Genomic DNA, 19,187 nt, shown 5'->3' on the forward strand with positions numbered 1-19,187 from the left:
GTAGCAGTAAGGGGCTTGTTAGAAATCCATGAGGAAGGTCTCTATAAACACCTTGCTCTATTGAATTATAAGGGGCCCACATTTTTGGCACTGGGGCCTTCTACAGTCTATGTCCATTCAGAGTTTAGATGGTATTGAGTGGAGAGCCTATAAGAGCAGAAATATTTACGAAGTTCTAACTGTGAATAGAGGAAAACTATCCCCCCCCCTCCCCATACCTCTCGAAAGGTGCGACCACACCAGCACACCAGATGAGGTTGTAATGTTTTTACAGAGCACGAAACCATGAAAAATATTCACAGGTGTCGGATAAGGATGGGCAGAGAGGGAAAACATCCTTAGGTTGTAATTCTTGGCATGAGTAGTGCATCTAGCAATCATCCGCCATCCATCAGGTTATTACACTCAGGTTTGATGAGCTGGAGAAATCTCTGATAGAACGATGGTCCTTCCTTGTCCAACAAACCAGAAAAGCGTTCAGGACTTTGTTTAGAGTTGCTGCTTCTGGTTATACAAGGAAACTGGAACGGATACTGGTTCTGGGTGATGAAGTACAAATGTATTAAATAAAATTAAATTCAGATATGTGAAAATGCTCCTCAGAACTCTAGGAAAGCAGGGTGACAATCGTAGTATCATAGAAAGTTAATCGATAGACAGACAGACTAGTGGATGGATGGAGGGACGGATAGATAGATAGATAGATATAGACAGACAGATAGATAGAAATACACATAGATATATATATATATATATATATATATAGGGGGAGAGAGAGAAAGATGAGACAGACAGATAGATAGATAGATAGATAGATAGATAGACAAACATATATATATATAGAGAGAGAGAGAGAGATATGACAGACGCCACTATAGTGTTATTCCCCATAGAAAGGTACCATGTTCTTTACCTGATATGGTCCCCCCACAACCTTGGGGCCCCATAGCAAATGCTATGGCTACTATGGATATAGTTACACCCATGAACAAACAGATATTAGATTAGATTTAGGTAGATAGATGCGGCTTGCACACAAATTTATTATGCTATACAGACGTGGACAAAATTGTTGGTACCCTTTGGTCAATGAAAGAAAAAGTCACAATGGTCACAGAAATAACTTTAATCTGACAAAAGTAATAATAAATTAAAATTCTATAAATGTTAACCAATGAAAGTCAGACATTGTTTTTCAACCATGCTTCAACAGAATTATGTAAAAAAATAAACTCATGAAACAGGCATGGACAAAAATGATGGTACCCCTAACTTAATATTTTGTTGCGCAACCTTTTGAGGCAATCACTGCAATCAAACGCTTCCTGTAACTGTCAATGAGACATCTGCACCTCTCAGCAGGTATTTTGGCCCACTCCTCATGAGCAAACTGCTCCAGTTGTGTCCGGTTTGAAGGGTGCCTTTTCCAGACTGCATGTTTCAGCTCCTTCCAAAGATGCTCAATAGGATTGAGGTCAGGGCTCATAGAAGGCCACTTTAGAATAGTCCAATTTTTTCCTCTTAGCCATTCTTGGGTGTTTTTAGCGGTGTGTTTTGGGTCATTGTCCTGTTGCAAGACCCATGACCTGCGACTGAGACCAAGCTTTCTGACACTGGCTAGTACATTTCTCTCTAGAATTCCTTGATAGTCTTGAGATTTCATTGTACCCTGCACAGATTCAAGACACCCTGTGCCAGACGCAGCAAAGCAGCCCCAGAACATAACAGAGCCTCCTCCATGTTTCACAGTAGGGACAGTGTTCTTTTCTTGATATGCTTCATTTTTTCGTCTGTGAACATACAGCTGATGTGCCTTGGCAAAAACTTCGATTTTTGTCTCATCTGTCCACAGGACATTCTCCCAGAAGCTTTGTGGCTTGTCAACATGTAGTTTGGCATATTCCAGTCTTGCTTTTTTATGATTCGTTTTCAACAATGGTGTCCTCCTTGGTCGTCTCCCATGTAGTCCACTTTGGCTCAAACAACGACGGATGGTGCGATCTGACACTGATGTTCCTTGAGCATGAAGTTCACCTTGAATCTCTTTAGAAGTCTTTCTAGGCTCTTTTGTTACCATTCGGATTATCCGTCTCTTAGATTTGTCATCAATTTTCCTCCTGCGGCCACGTCCAGGGAGGTTGGCTACAGTCCCATGGATCTTAAACTTATGAATAATATGTGCAACTGTACTCACAGGAACATCTAGTTGCTTGGAGATGGTCTTATAGCCTTTACCTTTAACATGCTTGTCTATAATTTTCTTTCTGATCTCTTGAGACAGCTCTTTCCTTTGCTTCCTCTGGTCCATGTCGAGTGTGGTACACACCATATCACCAAACAACACAGTGATTACCTGGAGCCATATATATAGGCCCAATGGCTGATTACAAGGTTGTAGACACCTGTGATGCTAATTAGTGGACACACCTTGAATTAACATGTCCCTTTGGTCACATTATGTTCTGTGTTTTCTAGGGGTACCATCATTTTTGTCCATGCCTGTTTCATGAGTTTATTTTTTTACATAATTCTGTTGAAGCATGGTTGAAAAACAATGTCTGACTTTCATTGGTTAACATTTATAGAATTTTAATTTATTATTACTTTTGTCAGATTAAAGTTATTTCTGTGACCATTGTGACTTTTTCTTTCATTGACCAAAGGGTACCAACAATTTTGTCCACGTCTGTATGTGTAAATAGATTAATAAATCCCCCCCCCGCATGCTCTGAAGCTGCTCAATTTTTGGGATTCCACATTTCTATATATTGTTTTACAACATCTACATTTATGCACGCCTTGTTTTCAATTTATGTAGCAGAGCTGACTTTGTCTGGTGTAGCATAACCGAAAATGTTATCCCACGATTAATTAAACAAAAAAAACAAAAAAGGAAACAACATGTCCAGCTCTTCTACATCTGTATATGAAGTAGTGTTCTACTAAGCAGCGCCCTTCTCATTTGTACTTTCCATGTGAAAGTGAACTGTTTATGCGTGACTTGATCTATGTTAATTAGCTAAACACCGAAGTAGTTTCCATTCACCTCCAGCTCATTTACATGAATAAAGGTCAAATTCCGATGTAAAAAATAAATAAAAAATTTGAGGCAGAGAGAAAAAATGAACAAATTGTAGTTCAGTTGGAAACTTCTTCTGTCACCTAGGACTCTGTCTCATTAAATGGTGATATAGATTGGGGGAATTCATATATACCGTTTCCCAAATACACTACTGATGTGCTAGAGATATTGGCATGTTCCTGTTTTCCATTTCTGCATATGTAACAACAAGAAGTGCAGCCATAATGCTCGTCACCTTTGGAGTAGCGATACAGGAGTGTGTAATGTATCATGGACAAATCTGGTGAGTGACAACCCATGAAGAAGCTGTGATGGCTTCCATACCATTACCAGACATACCAGATAGGGCAAAAACACTTGACGTATAGCATTATTAGTGCTTGGATTGGTATCTTTCAATATACAGTAACATTCCGGCATCACATAATCCTAGGAAAAAGCTGCGGCATATAAGACCAGACCAAAAAAATTCAAAAAGACTTCAATACGAGAGTGTAGTGGGCATGCTCTGTGTGAGGTGCTGTACTTACTGTGCAGAGAGAGGGAGGAGGAGCTGCCCTGTCAATGGTGAATCTTGTGTTATCTGCCTGCCATGCATTTTACTGTAATCCATTCAAGTGAATGCTGTTTGTGGGCCGCAATACGGGCACGGCCGGCACACGAGCCCTTAAAGGGATTTTGCTCCACCCTACTGCCTCATACAACGTATGGAAAAGACAACGCAGACGCTGTTCTTTGACTTTGGTTTATTATTAATATACACAAAGACTATTATTATTTTATTATTAAAAATGTTGCACATTAATAGCTGCATAGTCAGCCCTTCATAGTCCCAATACATCATCTTCCCGCTTTAGGTCATGTCTACCCTGTTCATATTTCTAAATAAGCGGATGGGGTATAAAGCCACAGAAGAGATCTGTCCCCAGGAGAATGTCTTTGGTACTTTTATTTTCAGCCAAGAAAAATTGTTATTCTAAAGTGAACAGACAAATCCCCCACCGTCTAGTAGTAAAAAAAAAAAAACCGTTGGCCGGTATTATTTACGGTTGTACATCCCTACGTTTTCCTATGCCATATATCATGGGGATACTTAAAATTCTGACATTTCATAGCACCTTAATTTGGGTTATTGCCTAATACGTCTATGAAATAAAAGTTATATAGCTTCGGGTCTCCCGGCTTCATTGGCTGTTCCAAAAATTTCAAGGAAAAAAAAAAAAATGTCATCTGTCCCACATTCACTAGAATGTATCTGTCACGTCATGGACTCATATTCTCTTTCTGGTAGAGGGGATTAAAGGAGCTAGGTTGTTTGAGGGGAGGGAAAAAAAAAGTTTCCTTCATATAATTAAATTTGAAACTGTGCGTCTCGGCCGCTGCCCTTTTTTATTCATCGGGCGGTGGAGAAGAGGAAAATATGATCTGGCACATTACTTCTCGAATGGCGCAGTCTACACCAGAGATTAATCTGTAACAATGCTGCTCTGAAGCTGGTTGTATAATTCTGACCTTTTAGGTTCTATTACATACGGCTTGCCAAGAGAACATGCGGGTCTGTCCTTTCACGACCTTCAGCTCTGCTTGGTAAGTACTGGTCACCGGGCTTTCTCATGCTTCTGTGTAAATAATTCCAGTTTCGATCAACAAGCCAGAAACCATAATGTCCATTGTCACCTTCCATTGGATATGATGACCGAAGTCCCAATATAATGCGGGAGTGCAGCTTCGTGGTGGCTTTCGGGAGAAGAAATAGATGAAGGACTTTGGTTTTTGTAGAGGTATGAGTTCACTTCCTCTGAGGAATAGCCATAATTTTCCGTCCCATGCTCTCGTTCTGTGCATGATGACGGCTGACAAGGTCCGTGTTTGGATAACACATGGTGGTAATTGAGAGGTACATAGGGGACCTGGCCACGTGGCTTGAAATGCTCATGTTCAGGGTTATGGTGAGGAAATTTTGTAGACGTTCCATCAGAGTGTTCCAGTTCATGATATCCTGTTGGACGTATATTGACATGCCCGTATCTGGGCTCCTTCATACAGATCCTTCGTGTTTGCTCGTAGACCACTGGTCTCGGCAGAAGGTGGTTTAACTGTCCTACAGTCTTGGCATGAAGACATTCTGATTTTGGCAGAAAAGAACTGTTTGAGGATTCTGCAAAGCGCTTCTCGTTAACAGCCATCTTCTCCTGCTGGTATTTATTGAAGTCCATCTTGTTTTCTTCTTTTACCGTGTGATAGGCGGGGGTTCCTCTGTTTTCCAGTTTGCTGGCTTTCACAGTTGAACCATAGTGTTCATCTTTATATCGGATGATGGATCTTGATGACGTTGAAGAACATCCTGTGAACCCATCAGACGCGTTATCCCCCGTTGCATACCTTTTGGCTGTTGGTGGGAGTTTTTGAAAAATGCAAAAGTTAGTAGAAGAATACAAACACAATAGCAAAGTTTAAAAAATTGCTTCCACCACCCTTTGCTCTATAAGTTTCACTTGGTTGCCCTATTCAGGGGGTGCAGCAAAAAACCCAAACCAGTATCTATGGGTCTAATCTATACTTATCCTCCTTGATCCTGGAGCTGATACACTGGGTCCTTATACCGTGCAATGTCAGGAGTTAGTATGAGGTGGGGTACAGTATGTCCTTACAGCCTCAGAACCCAGTACAATGGCACGCAGAGCTCAACCAGAGCAAGGAGGGTATCCATAAAGTCTGGGCTGAATACATTTATGGGTCTGATTTTAACAGAGGGGTCTTGTCTGGGGCTTGAATTAAAGAGGTTTAGTCATAAACATCATTTATCGTTTATTCACAGACTGACACCTAGCGATCATGAGAATGGGGATTCCCGATTCCCCTGTGTGAATGGAGCGCACGCATGACCACAACTCCGTTTACTTCTATGGGACTGATGGAGACAGCCAAGTGCTGTACTTGGCAGTCCTATAGGAGTTAATGGAGCACTGGCCACACACCAGTCCATTCACACAGGGGACTCGGGACCCCTGGCCTCATGACTGCTCGGGGTCTCAGTGGTTGGACACCCAGCTGTCATACATTTTTCACCTATTCTATGGACGAATTATGGGAATATTCCTTTAATATAGTGGGTCTGAATATATTTATGGCATCTGGTCTAGGGTCTGAAATTAATTTATTTTCTAAAACATTGTAGGAAATGTGAAGCCCCGTGTAGTCTGATCCTACAGTCAAATGTATGTTAGTAAGATGTAAGGGGATACGACTGCAGAATCAGACTACGCAGGGTAGGTTTGTAGTCTGTAACCATGGAGACACATATTTCTGCATATGAGCATTGTACATAAAACGGCAGGACATTCTTAATGATTGCAGAGCATGAACAAGACATAGCGCAATTAGCAAAAGTGTGGGAAAGTTAATAAAGCACATTTTCGTGAAGGTCGTCAGTCCTTTCTGGAACATAAGCTCTGTGCGTTTACGCCCACGGAATCCATCAAGGAAACGAACATTTAACATAAATATTAATCGTAACAAACTTGTCTGTTTGCTAAACCCATTTAATCTGCTTCTTAGAGTTTACTGATCCATCAAGCTGCAGAAACCACAACATCAGCCGGGGACGGCTTTGTGTGACATAATGCGCGCTTGCATTTACATTTCACATCCACAATTACATCGTGTGATGTTTGTGGAAGTCAGAATAACAATTCACAAGTTTGATGGATACTGAGTATTTTTTTTGTCGGAATAAGCTGCTTTATCTCCAAGATTGTTTGAAGGACACTCAAGTAGCAGTAGTCAAATATTAACCTTCACTGGTGCGTGTATTCATCATATATCCACCGCTCTGCCTCATGGAGCCGAGGTGAGCATTTCAGAGGTGACTTCCTTAAATATCTCTTCACTTACCCTGAGGCCCTCCCAACAAGAGCAACCAACAAGCTTCAAGGGGTTCTATGGGTAAGAGATATTGATGACCTATCCTCAAGGTAGGTCATCAATATCAGATCGGTGGGGATGCTGGGTTCTCAGCTCAGCTGTTTCGGGCTGCTGGAGACTAATAGTCTCTAACAAAGACATAGTTATGTAGCTTCTGGCGCCAACACCCTGAAACTGACCTTCCGTTTACATCAATGAAAGCTGCAGTACCCCATAACAGCCACCACACAGTGTATGGAGCTCTCTGCCTTCAGCTCCATACACTGTATAGTTTCCTGCTACGCGGTGGCCCAACACAGCTAATTGGCGGGGGTATTGGATGCAAGATCTCCACCGATCTAATATTGAAGACCTATCCTGGTAACAGGTCATCAATATCTGTAGTCTGGAGAACTTCTTTAACAATGCCTCACAAATTAGGAGGAATGCTATTGGATGGCATGGCCATTTCTATGAGTCTACTGAGAGACTGGCATTATGGGCATTATATGCCCATGCTGAGTCTATTTTGATAGTATTGGCATTACTATGAGGCTGACGCTATGGGCACTACAAGAAGTTTGGCCCTGAGGAGTTTCGTGTGAGAATGACATTGTGGGGACTGCTATGGGGTTGGCACTAGGGGCACTACAACACAACTTGCACTGGGCTATTTACTGTGAGGCTGGCACTATGGAGAATACTGTGTGGATGATATTATGGGCATTACTATGAGGCTGTCGTTATGGGCATTACCAGGAGTCTGGCACTGTACAGCCAACTGTGAGGCTACAATGGTTCTGGCAATGTGGAGCCAAATGTGAGGATACCATTATTGACATTAATATGAGGCTGGCACTATGGGCACTGCAACAAGTCAGGTACTGTGGAGTCTCCTGGGTGGATGATGCCATCTCTGGTCAACTCACTACTGTCTAACTCCAGGTGAGCCCTAGAGATACAAGAAATGCCTTTTATACCCATTTGATATTCCTGTTTTGCCTTTTTTTTTTTTTTTAGACCCCCAATTAGAGGAATGAAGGGCTCTTTCGTTTTCTCCACACCGGCCACAGTGGCTCCTTTGTTTGGGTGTCTATGTTTGGTACTGCAGGAGAGTCCTATTTAAATCAATGACACTGAGCCGCTGGACCTCAGCCTCAGCTATCCATTTAAAGTGGTGGAAGAGGAGCCCCAAAGCTACATCTAACCATCACCATAGATGTCTGTATTTCTGCAGAGACTGGGAGGTGGAGAAGGTCTGTAATCACAATGCCTCCAGTCAAAGATACCCACCTCCTGGGCGAGAAACAATCTGAACTAGTTGAGTGATTCCCTTTTGGAATTTAATGGGAAGTCCAGGGATGGACACACAGGGCAGATTCATCATGGGGAGAATTCTTAATAGTTTCCATTGCTGGAATTTACACCAAATTTATCATATGTTGCATCATGTTTGTTAAATCTGATGTTTCTTCAAGTCTAACATGTCTGTCTTGAGATGTTCCTCTACTTTCCACTCAACCCCCTACTGGAGTAAGATTGCTACAATTTTTACAACTTTTTTAAAAAGTTGCTTTTGATAAATTCGCCATTAATCTGCTTGTCAGGATAACCATGTCCACTTTCCCATCAAAACTGGAGTAAAAATCCAAAATCTTGCAATTTTTGGAGCAAATATGCCCAAAAAGTATCAAAATCCCTATTTTGAAGCCAGAATTTTGCATTGCAGGGCTTAATAAATTCCTCCCATGGTACTATACTTGCCTATTTGTCAGGAAGTCCATCAGTGCCAGTCATTATCAGTGATGGTCAGTTTGCAGTGTTCGCCAGCGAACACATGCGGGCTGCCGTCTTTGTAAGGTAGACTCACCCGTCCAGCGATGCACAGGTAAGCCCTTACCTGTGTCGGGAGCCGGGCTGAAATCAAATGCAGTCACCGGGAGCAGGCAGTTCCGAGAACAGCCACCGGGGGCCTTCATCGGGCTGTTCTCGGAACTGCCTGCTCCCGGTGAGTGCATTTAATTTCAGACCGGCTCCTGGCACAGGTAAGGGCTTACCTGTGCATCGCCGGACGGGTGAGTCTACCTTACTAAACATGGCAGCCCGCATGTGTTCGCTGGCGAACACTGCGAACTGACCATCACTGGTCATCATCCCCCTACACTACACAAACTAAAAGGGCTTGTCCAGCTTCATAACCCCTTTTACATTTTTGTTCTGTTCACCACTGCCCCGTTTCTGCTCCAAGAGCTTGATCCACACTCCTTCCAATCCCTGGCCCGTAAGATTCCTGACAAGGTACCGAGTACCTCTGCAAATAATTACTGGCCTCCAAGTGGTATGTGACCCAGCAGTGATGAGCACTTGAGGACACATCACCACTGAGGCCAGTGATTGGAAGTTTATAGGCACGCAACCAGAAAGAGCACAAATTAAACCCTCAGAGGTGGAACAGAGTTGGGGAGCAAGTTAGTGTATTTCTTCTTTTTTAGGTGCCAAAAAATTGCACAATTCCAGAAAATTTCTCGAACTGGAAGACCCTGCTTTTTTTTTTCACCCAGTGCTTGGCAAAAGTGTCGAAAACACATAATAAATTTGACTGGTAACCCATTTTCTTGTGCAATTTTCCTTGTAAATCTTCCACCATTTCAGTTTAGAGCCAGCGTAATAACTTACCATCATAGTTCTGAGAGAGGTGATGGCGCATCTGGTTTGACTGATCTTGAGCAGTTTTTTGCGGTGAGTTCGGCGCCACTGAGTTCGAGTAACGCCAATGACATTCTCCTCCCGTCTGTAACGTGCCAATGAAAAATCTTGCTACTTCACAAGGTGAACCTTGAGGCTGCCCAAATCTAGAAGACACGCCTTGTTTCTTGGTATTTAACACGTGGGAGTCCATTGAAAAGTGTCCGTAGTGGTAAGGGAATGGCAAGCTGTAGGTCGGGGTGTACAAGAGTTCACTGTTTTCCGTATGGCTGGTGGGCTCCTGGTTAGCTGGGGAGCTTATTGCTGAGTTTCCTTTCCAACTTCCAAACTGAGAACAGTCCAACTTTTCACCATAGGAAGGACCATATTGCTGCAAGGAAAAAAAAGCATGGGAACATCATAAATTTATGGCAGGATATGGTGGTCCCACCTCGGGGAGTTGTACCTATGCTCAGAATAGGGGCCTTTGACCTTAGTCCCATGGCTGTTGAGAATAGAGAAGTGGCCATACATGCATGGCTTTTTCTATTGATTTCCCTGGTGGTTCCAAAAACATAGCATACTTGGCTATTTTTTGTATCTCCCATGTAAGTGAATGGAGAGAACAGTCACATGATGGGGATCAAGGAAATGCCATTCTGGAGATATGTGGGGGTCCCATAGTTATGCCGTAAATGTTAAGAGGGGAAATGAGGTTTCCATTATTAAGGATATGCCATAAATATTTAACCATTGGAGGTCTGACACACAGGTACTTGAATTGTATTTGTTTTCACTGAAGCTCTGGAATTCTATTCATTGAAGTTCTACATTGGCCAAATAGTATGCAATGACTATATAATTACCGGAATCAAGGAGATTATATAAGAACCCTCCTCGATTCAAACTCAGATTACCATATATGATATTTACATGATCTCCTTGGACCTATTTTACCTGGGGGTATGGATTAGATCGTGCCTGCTTTGTCTTGACTTTTGCAGCCTTCAGCTTGGTGGGCTTCCTTGCCTCCTGTGAGGTAGTCATGGCGCTCCGACAAGGAAATGCGGCTTTTGAAACAGTCACCTGCTCCAAGGACAACTGCAGCTCCTTATATTCTATATCTCTGCACAGAAGGAACAGAAACATTGCAACAAATCACTTTACAATGACATAATTTAGATATGGACAAGAAATTTCATCAATCAGATCTGCATGGTTCTAAATTCCAACATTCTGATTTATAGATGCATAAATTTACAGAAAAGGTGGTCTTATTTCATACACTATGTTGCTGGGGGGGGGGGAAACAAAAAAACATTGTAAAAGAAAACTTTGATAGCCGTGTGGTTTGCTCCCCTCAAACTGCAGTAACCCAGTGGATCACTGTTAAAGAGTTAATGATCCACACTTTCCCCAGCACCTGCACAGCCTATACTCTAGCCAAATGGTAGAATACACCCCCATACATGGTCCTATGGTATCTGGTGACACAGTAACCATTAGTCTGGTTATCATTATCTCAGTCAGACAGAGCTTAGCCTATGTTGCGCCCTAGGAACTGCCAGAGGTCCAAAGGAAATAAGTTGATGAGCCGTGCTGACCCTTGTTTTCCACTAAGGATCTCCCACCTTCTGAGCCAGTAACCTCACCATCTCCACCACCCACTGCGCAAATCCACACTAGCGCCAGCAAAGAGAATGAGCCTGCACCTGTTCAGCCTGAGCAAGAGATTGAGGTGACCACTGGAGACCACAAAAGCCCTGCGTAGGAGTAGCGGCCAGATAGCCCAACTGTTACCGCTGATTCCGCCACCTTGGCTTCCATATCAGAAGACAAGGACCCTACTGAGGATCCAGAGGCTGGGGATGCCCCACGGCTGTCAACAATAAAGAAAAAAGAAACAAGGAGCCTCTGGTAAAAGACTGGCCCTGTTATTCCAGTTGTGTCTACTGTTGGCCTATAAAGACTAACCTGGGGACTCCACCTTACATCCCTGCCTTCTCAGCTTAAAGCGGACCATTCACCGTTCCTGACATACCTGTTTTAATAGCTACTTGCATTCCTTATGTAATAACAATTCTGGAGCATCTGTTCTTATGGCTCTATGTTGTGCCATTCCTTTATTATTTCTACTAGAAGTTATGAATAAATTGCTATTAGCCTTCAGTAAAGGTACAGAGGGGTGGTAACCAGTTGGGGGTGTACCTGCACAGTCTGACTCTATCCAATCAGTGCTGCCATTTTTAGACTGTGCAGGGACACTCTCCAACTGGTTACCTCCCCTCTGTACCCTTACTGAAGGCTAATAGCAATTCCTTCATAACTTCTAGTAGAAATAATAAAGGAATGGCAGAACATAGAGCCATAAGAACAGATGCTCCAGAATTGTTATTACATGAGGAATGCAAGAAGCTATTAAAACAGGCGTGTCAGGAACAGTGAAAGGTCCTCTTTAAAGCCATAACCTGATATTTTGCAACATTGAAGTGCCTGTGACCAGAGATGGACTTAATGCCTAAAGCTTTCTGAGATTCCAATTTATGCAACGTTTCTAAAATTGTGCGCCCTAAGCGAAAGACCTTAACGTACCAAAGTCCTCCTGAGAAGTTCCTTCAACCTGTTTGCGACATAAGTACTTTCTCTGGGGATTAGACAAAGCCTCTTGCTTCTTTTTTTAAAGCATTTGCCATGGACTATTGTTTGCACTTGTTATAAACTATTTTTGCATTATTTATGGACTTTATCCCTAGGAGAGAGAATACTACCTCTCTGTCATTCTATTCAAGATGCCGTCAGCCCGGATTCCTCCTGCTGTGATTTATTTGCATTGCAGAATTGCATGTGCCTTAACCTACCTTCTTGCAGGAAGAAGAAAAGACATGAAAGGGGCCAGAACATTGCTGCGTTGTGTGCTTGTGTTAAAGTAGCTAAAGAATTCATATTGTGAATTATCGATGAAGTATTATTTTCCTTATGCATTGTTTATTGCAAATGGTTGTCTATGGGCAACAAATAGTAAAATCTGGCAGTCATAGGTTGCCAGGAGAAAGGCTAGTCCTGCCTGCCCCTCTTGGATTGTTAGAGTAGAGAGTTCCTGGCTAGCAGAGCTAGAGAAAAGATCTACTTTAGTGAGCTCTGCCAAGTAGGCCCAAAAGAGAATTCTCATCCAGAAAAACACCATTCCTGAGACTGAAAGCTGCCACAGAGCAACTCTGCTAAGGGCTACTCCTGAGAGAGAGAAAGAAAGTGCTGAATATCTATAGATGGTTGAGAACCATTAAGGCATTGATGGAAAGACAGTAAGGTAACGCTCGTTTATGGCAAGACTTCAATGCATGTGGGAAGTGTTAATTGCCTCCAGCGCCCTGCACACTTTGGAGATGGCCTGGCCAACGACTAAGATCAGCACCCAGCAGACTGGGAATTGCAGAAAGAGTTGTAGGTCTGTGGTTATTTGGGAAGACTGCAAAGGGTATCTAGAGAGAGAGAGACTCAGGCAGGACTACTACCATCATTGCTGATACCTATACACAGCTATTGGGAAAAGCCTACTCTATCATACACCTCAGAACTGTGCCTATTGCTGCTATATGTACTACAACACCTATCATTTACTCAATAAAGAGAGACTTTATTTATTGTATACAAACAGGCCTGGTCATTTCCCCCACCATTTATCCACTGGCCCTACACTTGCCCTCCTACGTCGCACCCTGCCAATCATCCACCCTAACTACCACCAGACAGGAGCCCCCAACAAATTCCAGGGCGTGCCCCAAGAGAGGAAAGAGTGCATCCTCCATTTACTGCACACATGGCCTGCAGAAGAGGGATTAGCCACCGTAAGGACTACAACCACCCTCATTCCCACCTCCACCATTGTTTCAGCCATTGCCACACATCCCCTGCAGACTGGTGCGCTGCATGTAAGGGTTTAAACGGTCACGATCAGAGTTATTTCTGATCACAGTCACTGCAGTATGATGCCAGATGTGTAGCCAAATTGAGTTGCTGGAAATGCATGGCACTGTGCAGGAAGAGGTTAAAGTAGCCCAATGGGGACACTTTGTTGCTTGATTTACACATTCCTATCTTCTATCTTTTACCTACAGTCATGTGAAAAAATTAGGACACCCTTTGAAAGCATGTGGTTTTTTGTAACATTTTTAATAAAAGGTTATTTCATCTCCGTTTCAACAATACAGAGAGATTAAAGTAATCCGACTAAACAAAGAAAACTGAAGAAAAGTCTTTTCAAGATCTTCTGTAAATGTCATTCTACAAAAATGCCTATTCTAACTGAGGAAAAAGATAGGACACCCTTGCCCCTAATAGCAAGTGTTACCTCCTTTGGCTGAAATAACTGCAGTGAGACGGTTCTTGTAGCCATCTACCAGTCTTCGACATCGGTCTGAGGAAATTTTACCCCACTCCTCAATGCAGAACTTTTTCAGCTGTGAGATGTTTGAGGGGTTTCTTGCACGTACAGCCCTTTTCAAGTCACCCCACAGCATCTCAATGGGATTCAAATCTGGACTTTGACTTGGCCATTCCAGGACTCTCCATTTCTTCTTTTTCAGCCAATCTTTGGTTGATTTACTAGTATGTTTTGGGTCATTGTCATGTTGCATGGTCCAGTTCCGCTTCAGCTTTAATTTTCTAACTGATGGTCTCACATGTTCTTCAAGCACCTTCTGATACACAGTAGAATTCATCGTGGATTCTATGATGGTGAGCTGACCAGGTCCTGCTGCAGCAAAGCAGCCCCAAACCATGACACTTCCACCTCCATGCTTCACAGTTGGTATGAGGTTCTTTTCTTGGAATGCTGTGTTTGGTTTACGCCAAACATGTCCTCTGCTGTTGTGTCCAAATAATTCAATTTTGGACTCATCTGTCCAAAGAACATTATTCCAGAAGTCCTGGTCTTTGTCAACTTTATCCCTGGCAAATGTCAGTCTGGCCTCGATGTTTCTCTTGGAAAGCAAAGGTTTCCTCCTTGCACACCTCCCATGCAAGTTAAACTTGTACAGTCTCTTTCTGATTGTAGAGGCATGTACTTCTACATCAACAGTAGCCAGAGCCTGCTGTAGTTCTCGAGATGACACTTTAGGGTTTTTGGAGACCTCTTTTAGCATCTTGCGGTCTGCTCTTGGGGTGAACTTGCTGGGGCGACCAGTCCTGGGCATGTTGGCAGTTGTTTTGAAAGCCCTCCACTTGTAGACTATCTTCCGGACAGTGGAATGGCTGATTTCAAAATCTTTTGAGATCTTTTTAAATCCCTTCCCAGACTCATAGGCTGCTACAATCTTTTTTCTGAAGTCCTCTGACAGCTCTTTTGCTCTCACCATGGTGCTCACTCTCACTTCAACAGTCAGGAGCACACCAAACTAAATGTCTGAGGTTTAAATAGGGCAAGCCTCATTCAACATGCAGAGTAACGATCTACTAATTATGTGCACCTGGTGTGATATACCTGTGTGAGATCTGAGCCAATTTAAGAGGGAATACATGTGAGGGTGTCCTATCTTTTTCCTCAGTTAGAATAGGCATTTTTGTAGAATGACATTTACAGAAGATCTTGAAAAGACTTTTCTTCAGTTTTCTTTGTTTAGTTGGATTACTTTAATCTCTCTGTATTGTTGAAACGGAGATGAAATAACCTTTTATTAAAAATGTTACAAAAAACCACATGCTTTCAAAGGGTGTCCTAATTTTTTCACATGACTGTATATATAGTACATTTCTTAGCTCTTACACCAGGGTTTGGTTGGTCGGATGTTTTGAATTAATGCTCGGTCTACGAGCTGTGAGTTCCTATTGCGTCATCTGTTTGCACATCCTTTAAATTACATGGCAAGTGTCTGATTGGCAATTATAGATTGATTGCACTGTTTATATGACAAGGCTTACTCGTCTCTGCTGAGTACACAATGTTAAACGCTTTCAGAATTGGACTTTCTGGGATGCTTCTTCTTTCCTTATAATTCTTTTATGATCATTTAGTTTTTTATAGATAATAAATATTAATAATAGTATATAGTGCCAACATGTTATACATCGCTTTGTAGCTGGTGAAGTGACATGCAAGTAAAATGTCCAGTAATCAAAAAAAAGGAGAGAGGACTTTGTCCACAAAAGCTTACATTCTGCAGGAGAGAGGACCCTGCCCATAAGAGCCTACACTCTACAGGAGAGAGGACCCTGCACGTAAGAGAGAACCCTGCCCATAAGTGCTTACTCTCTACAGAAGAGGGGACCTGTCCATAGGAGCTCACACTCTACTGGAGAGCGGACCTGTCCATAAGAGCTCAGACTCTACTGGAGAGAGGACCCTGCCCATAAGAGCTTACACTCTACTGGAGAGAGGACCCTGCCCATAAGAGCTTACACTCTACTGGAGAGAGGACCCTGCCCATAAGAGCTTACACTCTACAGGAGAGAGGACCCTGCCTATAAGAGCTTACACTCAACAGGAGAGAGGACCCTGCCCATAAGAGCTTACACTCTACAGGAGAGAGGACCCTGCCCATAAGAGCTTACACTCTACAGGAGAGAGGACCCTACACGTAAGAGAGAACCCTGCCCATAAGTGCTTACTCTCTACAGGAGAGAGGTCCCTGCACATAAGAGCTTACACTCTACAGAAGAGAGATCCCTGCCCATAAGAGCTTACACTCTACAGAAGAGCGGACCTGTCCATAAGATCTCACACTCTACTGGAGAGTGGACCCTGCTTATAAGAGCTTACACTTTACAGGAGAGAGGACCCTGCCCATAAGAGCTCACACTCTACAGGAGAGGCTACCCTGCCCATTAGAGCTTACACTCTACAGAAAAGGTCTATGCCCATAGTAGCTTACTATCTGCAGGAGAGAGGACCTTGTCCATAACAGCTTACACTCCACAGGAGAGAGGACCTTGTCCATAACAGCTTACACTCCACAGGAGAGAGGACCTTGTCCATAACAGCTTACACTCTACAGGAGAGAGGTTATTGCCCACAAGAGCCTACACTGTACAGGACAGATGTCTCTGCCCATAAGAGCCTACACTCGACAGGAGAGAGGACCCTACACGTAAGAGAGAACCCTGCCCATAAGTGCTTACTCAATACAGAAGAGGGGACCTGTCCATAGGAGCTCACACTCTACTGGAGAGCGGACCTGTCCATAAGAGCTCAGACTCTACTGGAGAGAGGACCCTGCCCATAAGAGCTTACACTCCACTGGAGAGAGGACCCTGCCCATAAGAGCTTACACTCAACAGGAGAGAGGACCCTGCCCATTAGAGCTTACACTCTACAGGAGAGAGGACCCTGCCCATAAGAGGTTACACTCTACTGGAGAGAGGACCCTGCCCATAAGAGCTTACGCTCTACAGGAGAGAGGACCCTGCACGTAAGAGAGAACCCTGCCCATAAGTGCTTACTCTCTACAGGAGAGAGGTCCCTGCACATAAGAGCTTACACTCTACAGAAGAGAGATCCCTGCCCATAAGAGCTTACACTCTACAGGAGAGAGGTCCCTGCCCATAAGAGCTTACACTCTACAGAAGAGCGGACCTGTCCATAAGAGCTCACACTCTACTGGAGAGTGGACCCTGCTTATAAGAGCTTACACTTTACAGGAGAGAGGACCCTGCACATAAAGCTTACACTCTATAGAAGAGGGGACCTGTTCATAAGAGCTTACACTCTACAGGAGAGTGGTGCCTGCCCATAAGAGCTCACACTCTACAGGAGAGGCTACCCTGCCCATAAGAGCTTACACTCTACAGAATAGGGGACCTGTCCATAAGAGCTCAAATTCTACAGGAGAGAGGTCCCTGACCATATGAGCTTACACTCTACAGGAGAGAGGTTCCTGTCCATAAGAGCTTACACTCTACAGGAGAGAGGTCCCTGCCCATAAGAGCTTACACTCTACAGGTGAGAGGTCCCTGCCCATAAGAGCTTACACATCAGTTGCCTCAGATACTTACGTAAGGACGTAGTTCACACTGACAATGCAGTGCGGTCTGGATGAGCGGCTGTTGTGGACGATTGTTGCGTAACTCTGCACCCACACCCATCCTCCATGTTTGGAAAGCAACCGATAATATTTGGTGGTGACTTGGCCCTTTACCAGCACTGGAACAGAAGAGAAAGTTAATTCAATTAAAGGGGTTGTTCTGGTGGGAAAAATATTTACTAAGTTCTCACTGGGGTTCAAAATATAAGACAACCTCACTCTCACTGACTCCCTGCCGCTTCTGTTCTGACACTTATCCCCATGTCGGTCTTTGCTTCCTGTTCTCTCTGAGCACACAGGAAATAACCCCTCAGCCAATCCCTGACTGATGTGAGCCAGCACTGAGGCCAGTGATTGGCTGAGGGGTCATTTCCTGTTTGTCGAGAGGGATCAGCATGGAGAGAACAGCAAGGGACCGTGCAGCATGGGAACGGGAGCTATGGGGGACCGAGAAGGATTTCCTTTATTAGTTTACACCACGGAGAATCTTTTTTTTTAAAAAAAAATATGTTATTGGACAACCCCTTTTAGCAGTAAAACCAGACCAGACGAAAACTGGTGCAATTTCTAAAAAAAATCCCGTAGGTTTCTCTGGTTGGTCTTTAATGGTGTTTTCCACTGAGGACAATTCCTTAATGTCAGAAGGGCTCCCCTTCAATAATCCTATCACAGGGTATCCTGCATCAATCAGTTCTAATATGCAGGGGATCATAACAGCAAGTGTGCTATTTCCCAACAGCACCACCGGCAGGGGAAATTAAAAATTACACAATGCCCATTGAAATAAATGACCTGCTCTTCTAATGCAGTGTTCCTCACCTCTGGGCCTCAAGCGGTTGCAAAACTATAGTTCTCATGATGATAACAGCATGTTTTCTTAGCTAAATAGCCACAGGTTGGAGAACACTTGCAATGTGTGGACCAAAAGGGTCATCTGGAGCAAGAGAAGCTCTATGGAGCCATTATCTGCTCCAGTTATTTGAAGGATTTCACACCAGGAACTCAGACATTTTACAACCTCTTTAGTGAAGTATTCCTCGAATTTGTAATATCTTAAAGGCTATGGAGACCTTCAGGGCCATTTTTTTATTTTTATTATTGCATTCTACTCCTCTAGGGCTAAAAATCATTTGTGTATTTGGTCTTTATTAAAAATGTTCAGCAGTTTTTGTGATAGAGGGGTTAAATTTCAGTCAATTTTAATGCTGTCACTTGCTGTTTACTCTGACTCCCTCAGATGAGGGCTCATGTAGAGCTCTTATCGTATCTCTGACCTCATAAGCACTCATTATACCTAAAGTGTTATCAAACTAATAAGAATATGGCTTAAATGAGTGTTTATGAGCTGTCGGGAGATCAGAGATATGAGCTATACATGAGTAAAGTGAAAGTGACAGACTGAAATTTAACCCCTGTATCACACAAACTGCTGAAAAGTTTTAATAAAGACCAATTGCAAAACTTATTTTTAGCCCAAAATGAGTAGAATGTAATACTGAAAA

The 19,187-nt window shown here is 43.2% G+C and overlaps 1 protein-coding gene across 1 annotated transcript in view; it reads right to left on the minus strand.

Moving 5' to 3' along the window:
• Positions 1–3,922: 3,922 nt before the first annotated feature.
• SIM2 (SIM bHLH transcription factor 2) overlaps positions 3,923–19,187 on the minus strand; it is a 90,611-nt gene continuing 75,346 nt past the window's right edge. The window contains exons 8-11 of the mRNA XM_044287662.1: positions 17,657–17,804; positions 10,628–10,796; positions 9,662–10,061; positions 3,923–5,471 (exon numbers count right to left, since the gene is read on the minus strand). Coding sequence (XP_044143597.1) covers positions 4,756–5,471; positions 9,662–10,061; positions 10,628–10,796; positions 17,657–17,804 — 1,433 coding nt within the window. The 3' untranslated portion in view covers positions 3,923–4,755. The remainder of the gene's footprint in view (positions 5,472–9,661; positions 10,062–10,627; positions 10,797–17,656; positions 17,805–19,187) is intronic.

This window comes from Bufo gargarizans, chromosome 3 (genome assembly GCF_014858855.1).
Source record: "Bufo gargarizans isolate SCDJY-AF-19 chromosome 3, ASM1485885v1, whole genome shotgun sequence".
Lineage (NCBI taxonomy): Eukaryota > Metazoa > Chordata > Amphibia > Anura > Bufonidae > Bufo > Bufo gargarizans.